We start from the raw sequence: 22,666 nt of genomic DNA on the forward strand, positions 1-22,666 counted from the left end.
TGGAGAACTTTGTATTCCTGTGGTGGTGTTCTAGTGTGACACCCCGTTCACAGGTCTGCTGTGTTTATTCGAGTCTGTGAGATAATAAGCTAAAAGTTTCATGTTTCTGAGACCTTTGTTGTTGTGGGGACGTTGTTGTGTTGCTACGAAACCGTTCGCGTGCCACTTGATGCTGAATTGTGTTCTTTGCATTTGAGAAGTCCTGGAACTTGATACTTATTTTACCTGTTTTGTCCGGGGGGGGGGGGGGGGGGGGATGATGAAAGTAGTCATCAACCTGCAGTGGAAAAGCTGCTTATCTTATCAGTAAAATATGTGGAATGGTTTCAACTCACTGGATGCTCAGAATCTGTTAAGATTTTATGTAATTTAGGCAAATAACTTTTTACTGTAAACGTTGGAGTTTTCACACACACCTGGAAGAACCTCCTATTTAAATATCTTAGTTAATAAACTTCATAACATCACAGACTTTTTTCTTAGAGGACAAAATAATCACAACGAAAGACAGAAATATATTGTGTAACTGTCAGAATATAATTTAGGTCAGAGACTTGGAGAGCTTATCTAAAAGGGATAGTTCCAGGCTTAACACTTTAAACTGATCTAGGCAGAAAGTCATCTCTTCTGGTTCTGGTTCCTGTGCTTGCTCAGGATGAGGGATTTGAGTTAAAGTTAAGTGATTCATCTGAATCTGATCAAAAATTAACTGAACACAGCTGGCTTGAACCTGAATCAGTTTTAAATAAATGAGATTTCTTGCTTTCTGAAAGTTACTTTGAGATGTTGTGGATAAACTGATTAGATTTTAATTAAAAATGTAGCTGAATCCAAATATTGGGTAGTTACTAAACAGCCCCTGGTTGACTTTCTGTAAAGTCTTATTATATTTACTTTTGTTTCAGTTAGCAATGAAAACCCTAAATCCATTTGTTTCTAGATAAAACCTTTTATATCTATTTCCTGACAGAGCTGCAGACTCAAAATGCAAGTAGGTAACCATTATGGGTTAAAATCAATGTATCCAACTATAATAATGCTTGTTTCAATACTGTTTTGTAAAAACAAAGGTCCTCACACATAATTATTTATATAATAATTTTCAACATTGAGTTGATTGAATAACAATAATGGTGAATATGGTGATTTTTAGTTTCAGCTCTTTAATTTAAAGGTGTGCAGCATTGGCCTGGCCTGCCAGACTCGTCCTCTGTTTAACTCTGCACAGAGAAAGAGTCTGGTAACTCACAGGCAGAGAGGCACTTGAGGAGCAGAACTAGGCAGCTCAAAAATAACCAATCAGAAAAAAGATGGAAATGCCATAAATGTAATAGAAAAAGGCTTAAACGGCGTAAACATCTTTGTTTTTAGAAGAAAGGCTTTTAGCGCTTCTACTTGTTGTGGTTTTAAAGACATTCAAGTCATTTAGAACAGAGGAAAGAGCCGCAGGGAACTCCGCCGCTGTCTTCGTTGTTTATGAGAAACTGAGCATCGCTGTGTGTGACGTCTGCCACGCTGTAGTTTTTTAGCTGTAGTCAAAAATGGAGTCTGGTGACAGTGCAAACATCTTTCTTCAGAATAAAGGCTTTTGTTGCTTCTACTTGTTTTAAAGACATATTCAAGTCATTTAGAACAGAGGAAAGAGCCGCAGCGAACACCACTTCAGTCGCCATATTTATGACAAACTCGGCGTTATGGTGTGTGACGTACGCTACTCAGCCCTGATTGGCTCGGTTAGAATTCTCACAGGGTGGGGTTATTTGAATAGGAGAGTTCCCAGACCCTTTCTCTGTGCAGAAGTAAACAGAGGAGGAGTCTGACAGGCCAGGCTAATGCAGCATTACTCGTTTAATCAATACATTTGCAGTGGTCTCTTGAAGGAATCAATGCCTTGCAGACAGAACTCAGGGCACAAAAGAGCCCACAAACCGCTGTCTCAGTAGGCAAAGGCCCAATACTCATGCTGTACCCAGCTGTCTTCAGCAAAGTGCACTTGGAGAAAGTGTGCAGAGTTTGTTCGAGTGCGTAGTACACAAGTTTGCAAATAATTGCCGAATTGAGACAGGGAGCATTGCGTCATCGATTGCAACCTTGCAATGCATAACGGGATGCTGGTCGCTGTGAAACTTTTTTCAAAAACCTTTATTAATAACTTTCAAACAAACAACAAAGCAATTATTTGAAAAAAAATTACTTCGTTGCTGCTTTGTCTAAAACATTCAGAGCATCAACTAATCATCCTAAAATGAACTAATTTTATTAGAAAATACATATTTTCAGAAAAGGAAATTGAGTATTTTCTCCTGCAGCAATGAATTGTGGGTAATAACCTTATCCGAGGTCCGCAGCGCTGTGGACTTGGGTGAAGTGCAGATTAAGGGTGCAATGGGGGTGTGGTCAACTTCTGCACATGAGAATCGGGACACCCTACGCACTTGCCCCCCTGGTCGGGAATGTGCAATTGAAGGGCACAAGGGTGTAAGTGCGAGTATTGAGAATGGGCCTAAGTCACAGCTGAACTTCATACGACATATACTTCCTGATATTTGAACACCTCGCCCCGGATTGGATAACAACATCGCAACTCTACCACTGACTTCAGTAGTCATTGACTCAATGCACTTTGCTGGGTTCCTTACATAAGAAACTTTTTACTGATTGGCTTAATGAACTGACCTTAATTGGAATGTTTATTATGTGAAGTGCCTTGAGACCACTCTTGTCGTGATTTGGCGCTATATAAATAAACTTGAAATGAATTTAATTTAATTGACTTGCAACATGGATGTTTTATCTCCACAAATATCACAAGCCTGCAGGAGCTTCTGCCATGAAGTGAAGCTCCGAATGCTAATGGTTAGCTTAAACTAGCCGAGATGTCTGCTGTTGCTTTCTGGACGTTAAACCAACATCAACCTTCCCAGTCACGAGTCAAGACCAGTGTGACATAGATCTGTGAGGAGTTTCAAATCCTAGCATTTCATTGTCTATTTTCTATCAGAAGCCAATGCAGGAGATAGCTGCAGAAAACTATTTTCATGGTCAGCCTGCATGAAAAACTCAGTGTGACTGGTTGTAATCAATTCAATTAAATTCAATTCAAGTTTATTTTTATAGCGCCAAATCACAACAAGAGTCGTCTCAAGGCACTTCACATAGTAAACATTCCAATACAGGTCAATTTCAATCAATCAATCAATCAAAGCTTTATTTATAAAGCGCCTTCCGCAACCCTGTCAGGAAGCCCAAAGCGCTGAACATTGTACAGTTGTAAGTAATTATACTGAATAAATCAACAATAAAAGAAATTCAAATTACAAAATACAAATTACAAAATACAAAATGGAAATTACAAGATAGATGAAACATTACGGTAAAATACAAATGTGTGAGACACAATTGGATTGAGTGGATGGATTGAGTGTACCAATGAAAACTGTGGAATGGATTCAACATAATAGAGGGCCATAATCAAACATGTTCTGGAAACGCCAAGCGGAGGAGGTGTGTTTTTAGGTGATTCTTAAAGACTGGCAGAGAAGGGGACAGCCTAACTGAGGGTGGCAACTGGTTCCAGAGTAACGGTGCTAGGACTGAGAAAGCCCGGTCCCCACGGGTACGACACCTAGACCGAGGGACAGCGAGCAGGCCTTGGTCAGAGGAGCGCAGAGCGCGTGATGGGGAATGTCTGTTCAGGAGTGTGGCCAGATAGGGGGGAGCACCACCCTGGAAGAAATGATAAACAAAGACGAGTATTTTGAATTGTGAGCGATAGGAAATCGGAAGCCAGTGCAGGGAGGCCAGAACTGGACTGATGTGGTCCCGTTTCCTGGTCCCAGTCAGGAACCTGGCAGCGCTGTTCTGCACAACCTGTAGGCGACGCAGTATTGACTGGCACAACCCTGCGTAGAGAGAGTTGCAGTAGTCAAGCCGAGAAATTACAAAGGCATGCAGTACCCGCTCCAGGTGGGCTCTCGACAGCATATGCTTGATTTTAGCAAGGCGTCTCAGGTGAAAGAAACTGGACCGGATCACAGAATTGATGTGAGCATCAAATTTAAGTCCTACATCAAGTTTCACCCCCAAACTGGTAACAACTGGTTTTGAGTATGGAGAAAGAGGGCCAAGATCAGCATAACGATCCACATTCCTGCTGTTGGGGTGAAAAACAATGAGCTCTGTCTTTCCCTCATTCAGATGTAGATAGTTGGACATTAGCCAAGACTTCACCTCATTAACACAGGAGACAAAGGACTGAATAGAGTGACCTTTCTCCTGACACAATGGAGAGTAAATCTGGCAATCGTCAGCATACAGATGGAATGATAGGCCATGTTTACGAAAGATTGACCCCAGAGGTAGCAGATAAATGGCAAACAAAAGTGGACCAAGGATCGACCCCTGCGGGACCCCCCACCGGAGCCCCTCCCAAGAAGAAAAAACATCACCCAGTTTAACACAGAATGTCCTGTTTTGGAGATACGATCTAAACCAGTCCAGAGCTGACCCTTTGATCCCAACCCATCGTTCCAAGCGATCGAGTAGAATCGCATGGTCAACTGTGTCGAAGGCTGCTATCAGGTCTAATAACAGAAGCAGCACAGATGTTCCGTGATCTAGTGATAGATAGATGTCATTTAGGACCCTCAGTAGAGCAGACTCTGTGCTATGGCCAGACCTGAACCCTGATTGAAAAACCTCAAACAGATCAGAGTCAGCTAAATGTGAGACCAGCTGCTGATAAACGACTTTCTCAAGCAGTTTAGATGTAAAGGGCAGGGTAGAGATAGGCCTGTAATTTTCGATCACAGAGACATCAGCACCAGGTTTCTTCAGGGTCGGCCGAATAACTGCTGCTTTCAAAGCAGCTGGGACCACACCTGTGCTGAGGCTCCCATTGATAATCTGACCAAGTGATGGGCCAAGGCACGGAAAGGCAGCCTTCCAGAGACGAGGCGGTAGATCATCAAGTGGAGAGCCAGATGGCTTCTGCCTCGCAACTAGCGTACTCAGCTCAGAGTATGAAACTGTATTGAGGGAGCTCAGGGTGGGTGGTGATGGATGAACTGGAACAGGGTCAACAGAGTTACCAGAAATAGCTGCTCTAATGCCCGACACTTTATCAACAAAGAATTTGTGAAAAGCTTCAGAGTTTCCAGCAGCTGTAGGAGACATGGTGCTAGGCTCCTGATACACCAGAACTGAGTTTAGCATTTTGAAGAGAATCTTAGGATTATTGGAGTTTGTCTCAATGATGTCTGCAAAATAGGCCATTCTGGCGGCCCTCACTGCATCCTGATAAGCAACCAGAGATGCTCTGAACAACTCACGCGAGACCTGTAGGCCATCCTTTTTCCACTTTCTCTCAGAGGATCTACACGCCCGCCTACAAGCCCGTGTGACATCAGAGAGCCAAGGCTCCCTCCTAGGCCGAGACTTGCAAAGCTTGAGAGGGGCAACCACGTCCAGGACCTGATTACTAATTTATTAAGCCAATCAGAAAAAAGTTTCCTATATAAGGAACCCAGCAAATTGCATCGAGTCACTGACTTGTGTCAGTGTCTTTACAGCAATCCTCATACTAAGCAAGCATGCAGCGACAGTGGAGAGGAAAACTCCCTTTTAACAGGATGACACGTCCTGAGGATCCTGGCTCAGTATAAGCAGCCATCTGCCACGACCAGTGTTGCCAGATGTACGATAATTATCGTATTTGTACCATAATTTTGGGCTCTGTACGATGTACGATCAATAGTTTCAAAAATCCTCAAATGGACGATAATTTCACATTGCACCTAGTAACACCGTCTTTTGCTGTGGCTTTCCCAAGTCAATTACATAATTTTAAACTGTTTTGAAGTCAGATTTCACCTCAGTGCTTACAGGTATATGCTATTGTGTCTATTACAAAAACTGACTCTGGATCTGTACAATAAATAACACAATCACATCGATAGGGCCTACTCTCGCGAGAAACTGTAAGGTTATATAATGTGGCAGTGGCCCGCCAGTTTTTGCTGTTTGCCCGCGAGCGCGCCGAGTTAAGTCTAAGCTAGGATGACAGAGCGACGAGACAATGGCTTCTAATCTTAAAAGAAAAACCAGAGAAGGGACGGATGAAGGTAAAGCAAAGCAACACCGGACACAAGTTTATCGTCCTGCGTGGGAGTTGGACCCTATTTTCAAAGGATGGCTTGCACCTGTTACGGGGAATGAAACCAAGGCTTTCTGTTGTTGCTGCAACATCCAGATGGTATCAGAAATCACCGTTCTCAAGAATCACGCAAAGGGAGGAGTGGTGCCGACACACTCTGCACGTTTATAGGCATTATATTACTGGTTTTTAAGATGTTTATTTAAACAGGGCAATATAAAACACCTTCTTTGTTATATTATATTGGAGTGAGAAGTCGTTTATAGAACGTTGTTATCAAATTTATAATGTACGATAATTTGTACTGAAAAACGATAATTTAGGCCTCTCTGTACGATATTGTGAGATTTTGGATCTGGCAACACTGGCCACGACTCACTGAGACAGAGCACTCTCTCACACACACACACACACACACACACACACACACACACACACACACACACACACACACACACACACACACACACACACACACACACACACACACACACACACACACACACACACACACACACACACACACACCAAGTAATGTTTCTATGGTTACATTGAGATTTCTTAGTAAATATTCTATTTGGTGAGAGATAAACTTTATTGTATTTATCCTAGTGAATCTATAATTAAACGAGTAAACTAGTAGTAGCACATTCAATGTCAAAGAAAGTAAAAAGTTATTATTAGGAGAGGGAGAAAGTTTAAGTGGTTAGCAGCAGTGTTCAAGAGATGATGGCCCCCTCCATGAGGCCACCACAGCTCAGCAGAACATCATTGTAGCTTCTTCTGGGGAGGAAAACACTTAGAGAAAAAATAAAGTTAACAGCTGAAATAACAGGAAATAATACAGTTGAAGAGCAGATTGTTGAAAAAAGTAGTAGAGTTTGGAAAGTGGTCAGTATGTCCTCCAGCAGTCTAAGCCTATAGCAGCATAACTACAGAGATAACTCTGGATAACCTAGCCTTTTAGATGGAGGCATGTTGGAGGCAGGGCAAGGGAGAGCCGTCTTTACCGACTGTACACTCCACCTCCCTCTACTCCCCCACTTGTCCAGATCTAGGCTAACATCAGATTTTAACCATGGACCCTATCAAATAAAAATGTTTTAAGCCTATTCTTAAAAGTAGACAAGGTGTCTGCCTCACGGACTAAGGCTGGGAGTTGGTTCCACAAGATACCAGAAATCAGAAAAAGCAAACGCTTTTTTTCAGTCAACCACACCTTTAAAACAAATGAACTATTCTAGTGTTTTTGATTTGTTTTATAGATCTAAACAATCAATCAAAATTAGAGTAGACAAGCAACACAGCTCTATTTAAGTCAGTATTGATATGACCGTCTGCTCCCTTTTTCAAGTAATTGCTGAAAAACAAACTGACCATAAATTCTGAGCGTTTCTCTGATAGCGATGGAAAATTTCACAGCAAAGACGTTTGAGCAAATCTTCTGTGTGTACACTGTTGCTGAATCTTTCTTCTTTTTTCCATGACCTACCTTTCCTTCCTGCAAGTTTTAACTTAGTCCAAAATTTCAGCAATAAGTCAGCCATCTGGAGTCACGCGACTTGACTCAATGCTTCAGTGAGCCGTTACTCTTCCTTGTGGTTTTGACACCAATCCTTCACTTTTTCATCACATGTGACAAAAAACAATCTGTGCAAGTCAACTGAAGGTTTTAATTGTAAATTTGAGAAAAATTTAATTAGAGAAAAGATGTTCTTTTACAACTGTCTTGTGGCTGACATACATCAGCTGCAGGCAGGACGACGTGACATAACTTACGCCGGTGGACTCCTTGGTATTCAGTATTTACACAGTGATAAAACTTTAGAGCCGACGGGATAACACAACACATGGAAGGAATGTGTGGTTCTAATTTAGAAAGCAAGAAGCATGCTTTAGATTTTTCTGTCCTCTCGGCTTAGAGAAAGACAGAATGACATATTTATGAAGTAGAAGCCATGTTTTAGCTTAACACATAAAAGACTGTCTTTTATAAAAATGTATCACTGAAAATAAAAAATTGTAATGCTATGAAATGATATTTGCCCCTTTCTAGATTCCTTCTGCTTTTAACTTAAATCTTATTGATCAGTAATGACTCCAAATCAGACAAATATATTTTAAGTAAAATCAAAATTCAATTTTCAAATGAAGATTTCATGTATTGAAGATAAAGCTATCAATGCTAACCTGGCTGTTATTGAATTATTAATTACCTCTGAATAAACAACATGATTTGAACAGGTGAGTTCAGTTTCATCAGCCAAACCCAAACCTGATCAATTCCCAACTCGTAGAATAATAAATCATTTCATTTGAACCGGTCTGACAACATCAGGCAGGCTAAAAGAGCTAACTAGGCCCGGTTTTGGAATTCAAGCACAAAAGAACCCAAAACATAAAAACTCTGCAGAACTGATCCATGTTAAGGTCAGAGTTAATGATTAAACAATAAGAGAGTGATGTGAAGCAAAAATTGCCTCTATGAAATAGTTCCAAGTCCAAAATGTCAGCAAAGGTTTGTCTTGGGGTATGGGTAAGTTCAGGGGGTGCAGGGATGGTTCCCATTTCTGCAATCCCATGGCAGCCTGTACCCCAATTTTATTTTAAAATGTAAACATTTTCGCTAATGACGGTCCACACAGATGTACACTTAGGGCCTTGGGGGTGACGGCACCTGGAGGGGAGGAACTGTTCATTTAGCCTCACCTCTGGTGCCGGTGCCCACCTCCAATTTTAAGCTGCATCTAGACACTGAGGGTTCGAGGGGGTGGGGGTGGTGGTGGTGGTGGTGGTGGGGGGGGGGTGCTGACGACAGCTAATGTAGGCAGAGGGGTGTCTGCACTGCCCCATCCACCCACCTGTTTTTAATGTTCTCTATATGAACACACATCAACACCACATTGGAGCAGGCGGTGGAAGACTATGGGTCTTCTCACACCTCCGTCCTCAGTTCGCTGCCTGAGGCTGGAGGCTAGGAGTGGGAGCTGGCCCTCTGGTTGGGGTCTGGGGTAGTGGGTTGCTTTGCCCTGCATTGGGCGAGGGTGGCCTCCTCATTGGGATTTAAAAACAACCAAAGGAATTTCTACCAAAAAAAAATGAAAATGCAAAGGTCTGTCCCACATTTACTAAATAAATAAAAATATGCATCTTGATTAACCCAGAGACTGCATCCAGTTACATCTGGAATTAAAGAACATCAAACCAGGAGTCACACATGGAGGTGGTAGTGTGATGGTCTGGGGCTGCTTTGCTGCCTATAAGGACATGGAGAACCATCAGTTTGTCCCTTTAAAATGGTAAATGGCCTGTGTTTGATATAGCGCCTTCTAGAGTCCTGGAACCCCCCAAGGCGCTTTACAACACAATCAGTCATTCACCCATTCACACACACATTCACACGCTGGTGGGGATGAACTACAATGTAGCCACAGCTGCCCTGGGGCGCACTGACAGAAGTGAGGCTGCCGAGCACAGGCGCCACCGGTCCCTCCGACCACCACCAGCAGGCAACGTGGGTTAAGTGTCTTGCCCAAGGACACAACGACAGCGACAGACTGAGCGGGGCTCGAACCTGCAACCTTCCGATTACGGGGCGAGCACTTAACTCCTGTGCCACCATCGCCCCACAATAACACTTGTACATGCAGCAGCAGGACAATGGACTCATATTGAGATTACATTTTTAATCCCTCAGGAAAGGTTCCTCTGGAAACTTCAGTTTCTCAGCAGTAACACATAGTGGCATTTCCACAAGAGTAATTAGCGAGTATATAAAAGGGAAAAGAAATATGGCAGTAAAATGAGATTAGCATTATACTGAGATAGTAAATTGCACATCAAATCCATACATATGTTTACAGTATAGTATGGTGCACATTACTTATACTGTTCTCAGTCTCAGTCCTTAACTGAAGCAGAGAGGCGGCTCAAAAAATCTAAACATGAAAGGAATGCTGAAATAAGGTGATGACCTAAAACAAGCCATTCATGCTCTAAAAGCTTCAGATGTGACTTGATTTAAATGTTTTTACAAAGAAGAGTGGGACAAAGTAATGTGAGTCTCATCAACAGTTAACACAAGACCTGGTTGGTTTGGTTGGGTTTTTGTCCTCAGAGCAAAAATACTGTATTCACTTGCAAAATGCATTTTGTATCTGTTTCTCTTGTTTGATACAGAAAATTCTTTGCTGATTGACTTTTTCTGTAAAGCGTCTTTTTCTGTTTTAATTTACCCCAAAATAAGGTCGAGTCGAGTTATTTTAGCGTTTTTGGACTTCTGTAGAGGTTTACATAAAGTGAAGAGCATATTTATTTTTATAAAAAAAGAATAATTCACATTTTTATCTCACTTCACTTTGACTGAAAGAGGGTGAAAAACACATATAGTAATGTTTTATGTTGAGAAGTCTCCAATATGGTTTTAAATACATATGTTAAAAAGTATTTCATATTAGCTAGTCTGTGTCGAGTATTAATAAAACAGAGATTTTTAAAAATTTTCATTTTGTTGCTGACCAACAGAGCTACTGCGATAGGATAACGGTGTCCCACAGGGATGCTGATGAACTGTAACCTCCTGCTGCAGCAGCCACTTTGCTTCTAAGAAATGTCACATATTACTTTTACCCTGTAAAACCAGGGGAGTGAAATAATATGCAATGACCCCAGTTGTCCTCCCTCACCCTCCTTCTCCCCTCCCCTCCTCCAGACACCAATAACCTGCCAGGTTTGCACCAAACCCCCTCCATCACTCATTAACTCTGCTCCGTCAGAAGAGCTCTGCTGCTGACGTGGCTGCGGTCAGATCATGTCCTGATCCCTGCATCATCCCACCTCCCTCTTTGGTTTCATCAGAGAATTTAGGAAGAGTAAATTTGGTCAAAGGTATGAAACCGTAGAAGGGGGCGGTGTAAAAAAATTTACAAGGTATGTGAGAATATTTAAGAGAATGTGAATCTTCTCTAAAAAAAACTGATGTGATGAAGTATTAGATGCACAAACACTCTATACTCCATCATTTTACAGTACATATTTTTATTTTTTTGACATGGTCAAACAATAATAACATTTTACCTACAGTTAAAAACTCCTTTCCTACCAAGTAAGGAGCAGTGAAAATAAACAAGATAAATCCTATTTTGTGACATTCATATATATATATATAACATACAAAGATAACTTAAATACTTAAATAGATAATTCTCTTTAAATACATTGACTTAATATTTACTCACAGGTGTACTCGATGGAGTGCACCAACATCTTCAAAGACACGTTTACAGCAGGAGACCTCATCCTGTCAGTCACAAGTTCAACACAACGGGCAAAATTCAAGTTACCACAAACTTTCAATATTCTTTGCATTAAAGTGCTTTCCTGTGACCCTATAAAGAATCCTGGGACTCTCTAATGTGAAATCAGCAAAAAAAAAAAGGCTGCCGAGAAGCTAACAGAAACATTGCTGCAAGCGTTTGCGATGGACAGCCTTGAAATCTGTTTTTTTTTACGAGGTACTGACGTTCAAAAACGTTTGCTCACATGACTTCACATGACGCAGAGCCTGACGTTTCAAAAACACAACAAAACTTGAAATACATTTTTTAAAAGGGTAGCACAATGGTCTGAAACACAGATCAAACAAGAGACGATAAGCATCCTGATAGACCAGCAGAACTAACACCTGCTCACACACGTTTTGTGTGGGTGGAATATATTTAAGAAGTAGAGGGATTTCTTTTTCTTAGCGTTTTAATGATCCGTCACAAGACATCAGTCAGCTCCATTACAGCAGAAGGAAATAAAACGATTCACCTCAGCAAGCCTTTGGACAGATGAGACTTAAGACCAAAGAAATCACTGACTATCATCACCATGTGACCTCTCACGGCTAAAGCCAGGGCAGAAAAGACAATAAGACAAAAAATATATAATAATGTCACATAAAGTCACTCCATTTGTCAAGTATTACCAGGTATTTGGTGAATTTAAACCAATGCTCTGTCAGGATGATCTAACTTTTAAAAGCAAAACATAAGTTGTTAAGAATTATAAACAAACCTTAAAGTACACCATGTCTAGTTTTAACCTTTGAAAATGAGAGAAATACAATTCCTTTGTGGGTGTAGTTTAACACATTTTCATCAACCTCGGCCAGACAAAGAAAAATGGGACTAAAATATTTTTAGTCCGTCGTCTGCCCACCATTTTCAGGGATGGACACGAATAGAACCCAACAAGATGTTGTGGTGTCTGTGGTTGCTGGTGCTACGGCATTTTGTGCTCATATCTGAAAAAAAGCACAGTTCCACCTAACATTTTGGTCACAGTGGTCTCTCATTTAAAACACACATTGTAACAGTAAAACAGAACGGGCTTTTGCATTTGTTAGCTCATACAGCATCATTACATCTGCACCTGCTGAGGAAAACTTGTTTCAATGTTAAACTCCTGAAAATGTAGTCCTCGACATCTCTTAGGCCAGAAAGACAACACTTTTTTGCGTTCATACCTTGTTTTAGTCCATAATTCACTTTTTTGTTTGTTCTTTTCTTACACAGTTTAGTAAAAGTTCTTTGTTACGTTACATGTTTAAGCTAGTAGCTATCTCTGAGGATGGCTAGAGCTACTAGCTGAAACATGTAAGGTAAACAAAAGACTTTTACTAAACTGTAAAAAAAAGAACAAAAAAACAGAAAGACAGCAGTAAGGAGAACACATTTATTTATAAATATGCACTCTAGCTCTTTGTGAGGGTTTTACTGAAACAATTTACCTCAGTCAAAGAAATTCTGCTTAATTCTATATTTGCTGAAGGTGATTGGGACAATAACATTTTCTTCCTAATTTAGACTCTCTTTGAGCTTTGGTGGAACAACTATTTTATAAGTATAGCCGAATCTGTTTGAGTGCATATTTGTGCAGCAACATCCTGAAAAGCTCAGACTCTATTTAAGTGGCACGGGTTTAATAAATCCAGAGTCCTGACTTGCAGGCATAACTTTTAAATAACGTGAAAAGGCTAATATTTCAGTCCAGCAGACAAAGGTGAAAGCACTGTAACCAGTGATCTGAGGCTCCAAGGTCCACTTTTCCACCAACGGTGTCCGCCAACAAACCACTCTGACTCAAACTGATACTCTGTCTGCGTTCCTTCCAAAACGCTCCATGCTCTTGACTCTGGTGGTTTGATTTTGTTGCAATTCTTCACAGTAAAGTAAAACATTAAGTCATTCTGAGCAACGAATTCCCAGTTTTACTGAACACTTGTAAAAGGTTGCAGGGATGGCACAGTCCACACAAATGAGAAGGTAAAAGGGTTTCACTGGATTATTCAAAAGGTATTTATGAATTTACTGATGTTGAAAAGGCTCCAGCTCATGGTGCAGCTCATAATCCACATTAAAGGCTCAAGTGTTTGATCAAGGAGCTGAAGGATAACCAACACTGAAGAGGTCAGTTGGCTGGCAGGACGAGGCCACTGGACGGTGCCGGAGACTGACTCTTCCACTAAAAAGGATCTGAATGTCGTCTTGAGGCCCTTTTGGGTGTTTTGGAGCTTCCTTGAAAAGTGTGATTTTCTCAGGATGTTGGGCAATCTCAGATTAGATTTGGTCCCATTTTTAAATCCATCGGGTGAGTTTCAACAGCAGCGGCACCACACACTCTAAGGTGAGTGACTCCTAAGTTGTGGACTACATCAATCTCCATGGCAATGACAATACATAACACATTAAGATATAAATAATTAAATAAAAGAATAGATAGACTTGCTGCAGGCGTTCTAGGCTAGCTCATCCAAAACTATGGGGGCTCCTGGGGTTGATGGGCGATGACTCTTCTCGGCCGCTCTGGCCGATGAGCTGATACAGACGGTGGCTGAGGTTCTGGACCTGGCAGGTACCCAGAACACAACCCACTCTCATCAGCTGGCCATTTTTAGGGTACTGGTGACCGCCTCGTGAGTGCGTCTGGCCGTGAGATCTCTTTTGCCTCTGCTTCATCTGTGAAACCTCAACAAGCTGCGCCCAGGCAGGGCCAAAAGAGGCGGTCTTCCCTCCTGATGCAGGGTGTCTCAGAAATCCAGGCAGCCATTCTGGTTCTTGGTTGAGCGGTGGAGATGTGGTGAGGTCATTAGTTTCACTTTCGGGAGAAAAAGAGACCTTTTCTTTCTGGCCAAGGAGTTTGTTGAGGACATTCAGCCTGGAAAAAAATAGATTAGGTAATTGGTTAACAACAACTTTTAAATGAGCTGACGCACTAATAAAACCCAAATTTCCAGAAGATGCGTAATCAACAGAACATTTAAACAGAATAGTGGTGTAATGGGTTAACAATGAGGGCAACATTGCACTTTGGTCTAGACCGTGCAATTACATAAGCTTCTTCTCCAAACACAGAACTTTTAAGAAGGGTTTTTATTAGTAATTAATTATACGATTTGCACAAATACACATTTAAAAATGTCTGAATAATCCCTTTGTGGCTCTGATAAAACCGTAATGCTGTGGTTAATTAATAATCTGGTCCCACTTTCATGACTCACCATTATAAAACTGATGAAAGCTTATAACAGGGTTTCATCAACTTGGTGCCAACAGGTCTGTTTTAAAAATTACACTACTCGCTACTGAGCAGAATCTAAAACTAATTACTTCTTCTTTTGCTGCCTTTTTTATCCCAATTCCATTAATTTGGATTTTAAAATTACTTTTTTTTAACAATAAAAGCATCAAAATGTGTTTATTATGCATGAATTTTTTAAATGTTTGTTGAATTTTGATCTAAATCTCTTGTTTTATGTACTTTGTGGATCAAACCAGTAGCTCTTTGCATAGCTCCATACCCATAAAGTAGCTTCCAGCTTCAGAAAGGCTGGTGACCTCTGGCCTATAAAGTGGTGCATTCAATTTAGGAATAAAAAGTGTTTTATTAACTATCGCTATAGCAGCCAATGCTGTAATCTGCAAGAATCCTTATAGCAACATTAAGCAGCTTTATTAACCAAATGAATTGTACCTGCTGTGTCTGAATGCAGCTCTACCCTCCGCATGTCCTCATTTACAAGCAGAAAACACTCATCTCTTAATTTGGAACATAAAAGTTAATGGATGTTTGTAGCCTCTCATACACCGAGCCTTCTCACGTGAGGAATGAAAACATTTAGTACAAGCCAGCTGTTTCTTAGCAAACAGTAGTCATGAAACATCTAACCAGACTGGACATCAGCGTCGTGCTGATGCAAGAACCCAAACGTCTCAGCGGCGACATACAAAACAAACAAGCGGAATTACGGGAGACAAGCTGTATTATAATGTAGTCGGATAAACATCAGTGCAGCCTTGTTTAACTAATCCTAATTAATCTGCGGATTGTTTATTTTTTCTGTGACCAGTCGTAAAGCTAAATGATCCGTTAAGAAGGACAAGGTGAGCGGTGTGTGTGACCAAACAGCTGCCAGACTCACCATCTGTTCTTTGTTTGACAACGATGTGCTTTACAATTTGACCCGGCAGCTCATTACCAAACTGTTAAGTGCTGTTTGTGTTTGTGCAGAACGAAGCGACTCGAGTTTCATCCCTCATCCCCTCTGAAGACGATGGGATCTTGTTTATGCCTCGGCTGCAGCTCAGTGTTGGAGATCATATAGTTAGCAGTGCTGCAGCTGCAGCTCCTACTTTCCTATTGGTGTTTAACCAAAGCATCGTCTGCGTTTGCTTTTCTGACTAAAGAGAAAACTTTTTCCCCTCTCAGGGGCAGATTTAGGTTTCCAGTGGCAGACAACCACGGAAGCTCTAAAAATAAAATCTTTCCATGTGAAACGCTGGCTTGTGTAATTTCACTGTGAGCTCTCAGACTTGACTCATGCTGAGGCAAAGCTGTGCAGATGTGGCGGTAGGTTTGGTATTCCCTGCAGAAATGTTGAGGCTTTGATCTGTTAAACCAGGATGGTACGGTGGCCCCTAGAGGACATTCTACTCAACAGTTACTAAACAAGTGGTTTCATACCTCCACGCTGCAGACTGAGGTGAGGATTCGCTCAGTGTGCCGTGGTGCCACATCACCGAGTCACGCCCAACTGGACAATGCGAGTTACAGGAAAACGAATCAAACTATAAAAGTGCTGACCCAGCAGCTAGCTGCCCTATCATCGTTACTGCAAATAACTGCCAAGAAAATTATTTCACACAGCCAAATTGCATAGTTATTCTTTTTGCATCCCTATAACTATAATTACAGTGATGACATTATTTTGAGGTTAGAATTTAACGTTGGTAAGCATTTATGTGAATTACATCCTCCTGACTCCACTCGTTTAAACAAGACACAACTGTAATCTGTGGTGTTGATGATGCCACAGAACTGTTGTTGAACCCCAAAGGTCAAAAGTTTAAAAAGCAACTTCACTTGTTTTTTTCATCACATCTGCAGTGGTTTCTAATATAAATGTTTTATGGGTCAATCTCTGTGGGAAAAAAGCTCTCGCGCTCCTGTTTCAGGAAGTAGAAGTGAGCCAGGACAGCAGAAAGCAGCAGGATCTGGAGCCTTATTTCTTGATATAGGACTAGAGGCCGATCGATATGGTTTTCTTAAGACCAATGCCGATACCAATTATTAAAGAATTTTGTTGCAGATGGTCGATATCTAAAGCTGATTATTGAGGCCGCTACACACACACACACACACACACACACACACACACACACACACACACACACACACACACACACACACATATATATATATATATATATATATATATATATATATATATATATATATATGTATATATAAATGTTTTAGCAGCACATTGATTGTGGAAGACTACTGAACACTCACTGTGTGCAAAATAAATTAAATAAGTCAATCTTATAATATTTATTGAACTTCAAATATAAAACAATCTCAAAACTTTTTAAAAACTGTGTTGGGGTCCTTCAGGTCCTTTGTTCAGACTAGTAATGGTGGCAGGTGGCCACACAGGTGCCTGGTTTATTTATTTATTGGCTTTTAAAAACAATTTCAGCCAATGGTTGATATAGAAGAAGTTGAATATGTCGCGTGGCTTCTAATTAGGACATCTGGCCATGGACTGGCTAACAGAAATGCAAGTCTACCACTGCTTCCTCTTCAATATTCACATTCAAATAACACTAGCCTGACCGAGTTCTGCTGCGTGGTGGAGCTGCTAACGCTAACGGTTAGCTTCTACTAGCCAAGACGTGCTCTGCATTCTCCTGGACTCTAACCCTAAACCAACAAAAGCACTCCCCATCACGAGCCAAGATGGTTGAGTCCATGAATGCTAATTTTCAGTGTGACGTCGATCTGCCAGGCTTTTCTAATCCGAGCGTTTAACCGTCTATTTTGTATCAGAAGCTAATGCAGGAGATAGGTAATGAAGACTATTTTCATGTTCAGCCTGCGTGTGAAACGCAGAGTGAAAAATCATATTTAAAAAAAATAATTAAAGTGCTTTAGCAGTGAACTTGGTCTTTAAAATGAGTGGACAATAGCTGCCTGCCTACATCCATGGAAAAAAGGTTTGTGGAAGGCACAACTGTTGGTTTTCAAAGTTTCCTGCATCAATGTTTTTTCAGATGTTTTCAGTAAGAGGTTTATATAATGTCTTCAGTGGGATTATTATCAAATTACACAATCAATTATAGAGAATGACACGGACACATTCTAATTACCGATTAAAAATCCGCTTTGAAACGACACGACTGTAAAACAAACTACATCAAACAGGTTGCATTTTCCATTCTTAACACATTTTGAATGACACAACAAGTAAGCCCTTACATCCATATACAGCAAACTGCAGTAGAAACCAGCTCTTTCATGGATGCAAAGGTTGGAGTTTAAGCCTAAGACATTAATCCCCAGAGGAATTCTCTGCCTGCTTGGTGCCCATTTTCACCCTCTTCAGCTTAAGCCGCACAACACCAGTTTGACTGTTTTGCACTGTTTTTAAAGATCTTTGCAGACTGGGCTAAAATCCTTGTTTAGAACATAATACTGTAAGAAATTTTATTTAAAGCCAAGGTAATAACAATTGTAGCCATATTTTATAATAACTCATGCACAAGAAACATAGAACAATGTCATTCTCCAAAAGCTGCAACAACCCTAATCAAGACCATGACCAATATGCATCCTAGGGTAACATACACACCAATCCTCCTTGTTTGGAGGACTCTTGTCCAACGTGTTACCATCTCCTTATCAGGACACATAGAGACTAGGGAATAAGCACAGAACATGGAAGGAATGACAGACATCCAAGCTTAGACACACTCAGTGTCAGGAAATATGGAACAGAAACGTTTGTTGTTATCTTACTGTCAGTGCACGATGGTAACAGAACATCTTGTGCTCAGAGAAGCTACAAGGCAAGTGAGAATTTCATGTACTTGTAAAACACTGACATAGCATTTATGAGAAATGCTTCTTAAAAAGCATCTTGGAGGGTTCTGGAGCAAGATGGTGGTTGGTGAAAATTATCTGTCAGCAAAGTGGTTTCAGGATGTCTTGTGTGTGTCTTTTCTTGGACCTATGTCAGATGGACTCAACAAGGCCCAGTTTACGTTTCTCGTTGGTTACACAAAAGAAGGAAAGCCGGCCTACTTTGGTTCTGACACTGGGGTTTGGGGAGCTTTTCAATGAAGATGGGACTGATTGGAGGATTAGGGCTGAGCAGGTGTAGGTTTCAGCAGCAGATGTTCAGCGGACAGAAAATAAACACCCTGTTGAGTAAGAGATTTTTGTGATGCTGGAGGAAAATTCTCCTTTATCATTGACACAAATGTGTTTGACTTTATTTTATATTCTTCCAACGTGAATCCATGAACCCGATGACTGCTCGACATAGACGCCAGTTCCACGCGACCTTACTGAGGATTAAGCAGTAAGGATGAGCGACTGATTATGTTCATAACTTTTATGGACAGGATTTCAAGGCGCAGCCAAGGTGTTGAGAGGATCTGCTTGGTGGTCTAAGGATCAGGTCTGCTTTTTGCAGATGGTGTGGTCTTGTTGGCTTCTTCAGACAGTGATCTCAAGCTTTCGCTGGAGCTGGGATGAGAATCAACTCCTCTAAATACGAGACCATGATCTTGAATCGGAAAAAGGTAGAATGCCTTCTCCAGGTCAGGGATGAGGTCCTGCCTCAAGTGGAGGAGTTTATGTATCTGAATGAGAGAAAGATGGAGCGCAAGATCGATAGGCAGATCGGTACAGCATTTGTCTGCAGTGATGCAGGTGCTGTACCGATCTTTTGTGGTAAAGAGAGAGCTGAGCTGGAAGGCAAAGCTCTCTATTTACTGGTTGATATACGTAGATACAAGTGGCAAAATGAGTTTTCTCCACAGGGTATCTCCCTTCGAGATAGGGTGACAAGCTTGGTCATCCGGGAGAGGCTCAGAGTAGACACGCTGCTCCTCCATGTCGAGAGGAGCCAATTGAGGTGGGGATAAGGATGCCTCCTGGACGCCTCCCTGGTGAGGTTTTCCAGCCACGTCCAACTGGGAGGAGACCCAAGAAAAGACCAAGGACACACTGAAGGGACTATGTGTACCTGCTGGCCAGGGAATGCCTTGGAATTACCCCGGAATAGCTGGCCCAAGTAGCTTGGTAGGGGGAAGTCTGGGCCTCTCAGCTTAGGCTACTGCCCCGACCCTAACCCGACTCCAGATAAGCGGCTGAAAATGGATGGATGAATGAGCGAGAGTGAGTAAGTAACCAACCACTTCTTATGTTAACCCACTCAGGCTCAAAATAAGTTTTGAAAAAAGGACGAACAACTAAGTCCCTCAGGGGTACTTCTGAGTTAAAAAAGCTCATGAAATACGTATGTGGAGTAACCAGGTAGGTAGGTTTTAACTTTGCAAATCTGCAACGCCTGCCTCCAGAGGATTAAATCTATTAATCTAATAATTAACAACAATCAAAGACTCTCAAGCACCAAGTGTTTTACACAAATTGGCCCCCTCCACATCACTATCTTCCACTACCAGACATCTGAAACACCACTGTAAAGCACAACCTTACCAGTAGAGGGCACCCTTTACTCTGACTCATTCAAATTCATTCGCACTGTAGTTCCTATGTTGACATTGCAACACTACAAATAGATGCATCCATGGTTGACCTCCCTCATAAATCAGAATGAGAAGGAAAAACAGTTTTTTTGGTGGCATGGCGGTTGTTCAGCTGTTGCCTAATTTCTGTAAGGATTTTTAACAAAAAGGCTCAGCCACTCTAAAGGGTGGGAATGTACAGGAGCCACCAAACAATGCTTCATTATAGTAGTTTAAGGCTGGTTCATTCATACGAACAAACTGGTTTTCTCACCTGGGAAATTAAATAAGCCACGCCTGATGGTAAGATGATAATGAATATAAGACTGTTCTATTGTACCTTAGGGGTGGATTTGGGATGGAAGGTTAGAAAAATACAAAACAAAACATTTAAACTGTAAATAGACACTTCCATGGTTACATTTGGGTCAAGGTTTGAAGATTTGCTGAGAACTGAAGAAATTAGGTAAGTTTTTATCTCAAGTGAGAACTTGTGTCACAATCTCATCAAAAGTTGGCCAAGTTTTTCACTATCGCAGAGGGAGGAGCACCAGCCTTTCATAGATGATAAAACTCCAGAAACATCACAAGGTTTTTGCTCTGATTCCAAATATTTACATTTAAGATCTAGCTCTATATTTCAATATTTGGCTTTATTCACCCAATGTGAATGTGCCTGTTAAATATTTAGTTTGAAAAGACTAAATTTCTAGAATTTGTTAGATTTTGATGTATATAATTTGACTTTACCTGAAGTAACTATACTCATGTATGTGTGTGTTTTAAAAAGAACTGAAAGATGGAAAATGTGTGTGTGTGTGTGTGTGTGTGTGTGTGTGTGTGTGTGTGTGTATTTTAATCTATGTTTACATATTTAGATTTTATTATAAATGTTTAGATTTAACTAGTATTGATGTTGTTTTCTAATGATTTAGATCCCCTTTATAGATTTATTCTAAACGTTTCCTTTTGTTTTAATGTATTTTGATATTATAGTGAAACTATTTCTTTTTGACATAATATGTTTAGAAATTATTCCAAATGATCATTAATATATTTAGTAATTATTATAAATATTCAGATGTCAGTTTTTTAATTAGGTTTTTATTACTCTAATATTTGGTTTGGCACTGTGTTTAGATCTTATTGTGTATTTTGATTGACTTGCATAATTAGACTTAATTCTGAATAGTCACATAAAAGTTAACTTTTGTTTTTTATTTTTTTTACTCGGAGCCCCATACACCTTTGACCTTGTAGCGCTCTTAATTTTCTATCAGTGCGGCATAACAAACATCAGTGACTCACATGTTACAGGAACCGAGTCAGACTTTATAATATAATATAGAAAATATGGAAGGTAAATATGACGTATTAAGGTTTAAATCGACTACGACTGTAAAAACGGGTTTTGAGTAGAAACTTTAAATAAAATGCCATTAAATTCTAAAATAATGACATCAAAGAAAACAAATCTTTAAGGATATAAAGTAAACCGAGTTTTTATCTGTAACCAGCAGCAGCAGACAGACTAATGCGGTTAAAGGTCACTGCAGCAACAGCAAAAACGCAATTCAAACAGCTGTTTAATGCCGTAAAGTTTTTCCAGCAGCCAATCAAGAGTCGGCTGATTTCTTTTTGAATGGGTTGTTTTAGTACGTCAGCCGCAGAATCAGCAGAAGCGATAGTAAAAGCGTGGCTGATCTGGTCCTACCTGTTCCCGTCAGGTAGCTCCCCGGGCGGGAGAGCCGACAGCTGCTGGAGGGAAACCAGGCTGATGCAACACACAGCGAGCGGGAGAAAGGACCGCATCTCCGGGTCAGCTTCAGCTCTGCTACACCCTCTCTCTCTGAGAAGGAGGGGACAACCTCACGGGCTTTCAGTCCCAGCAACGGATGGAGGAAATTATTTGATGGATAAATAAATAACAAAAACTTCACAAACTGGAGATTCCAGGTGAAACCTTTGGAGAAAAGAAAATGGGAAAAAGTTTTAGTTTTTCCCCAAATAAAAGCAAATATAGTCGTTTTCCTCAGAGTGGGGGGAAAAAACCCTCATTAATCTCCAATAATACTGTTACAATTCATGATGCACCAGTTGCAGACAGGACTGTTACCTGGAAGTCTTTGGAAAATCTAGCAATATGAAATATTTTCCATAAAACTTTCTCATTAATTAAGGAAACGGTTGTTCTCACCTTTAACGTGTAGGAAATAGAGGGAAGGTTCAGTCAAAGGTCTTTTTAAATGGAGTCTTGTTGGTCAAGCCCAACTCTGAGTGTGAAACAGTGCAGGCCTGGATTTAAATAGTGAGTGGGCGGAGTTAGAAGACATCAGGGTTGCGTGATAAATCAGAGGGAGTTTTAAAATCCCATTTAAGCTAAAAAAAAGGGGTTTGAACAGACAATTAAATATCAGTTGAATTAAAATCA

At 40.8% G+C, this 22,666-nt stretch overlaps 1 protein-coding gene across 1 annotated transcript; it reads right to left on the bottom strand.

The window, feature by feature from the left end:
- Positions 1-13,797: 13,797 nt before the first annotated feature.
- On the bottom strand, positions 13,798-22,514 carry adm2a (adrenomedullin 2a). The gene is made up of 3 exons (XM_015956016.3): positions 22,433-22,514; positions 21,950-22,198; positions 13,798-14,356 (listed from the first exon to the last, which is right to left on the bottom strand). Exons 2-3 carry the CDS (start codon positions 22,045-22,047, stop codon positions 13,948-13,950), a joined length of 507 nt encoding a protein of 168 aa, XP_015811502.1. The 5' UTR covers positions 22,048-22,198; positions 22,433-22,514; the 3' UTR covers positions 13,798-13,947.
- Between the last annotated feature and the right edge of the window lie 152 nt (positions 22,515-22,666).

Source organism: Nothobranchius furzeri, chromosome 1, assembly GCF_043380555.1.
Source record: "Nothobranchius furzeri strain GRZ-AD chromosome 1, NfurGRZ-RIMD1, whole genome shotgun sequence".
Taxonomy (NCBI): domain Eukaryota; kingdom Metazoa; phylum Chordata; class Actinopteri; order Cyprinodontiformes; family Nothobranchiidae; genus Nothobranchius; species Nothobranchius furzeri.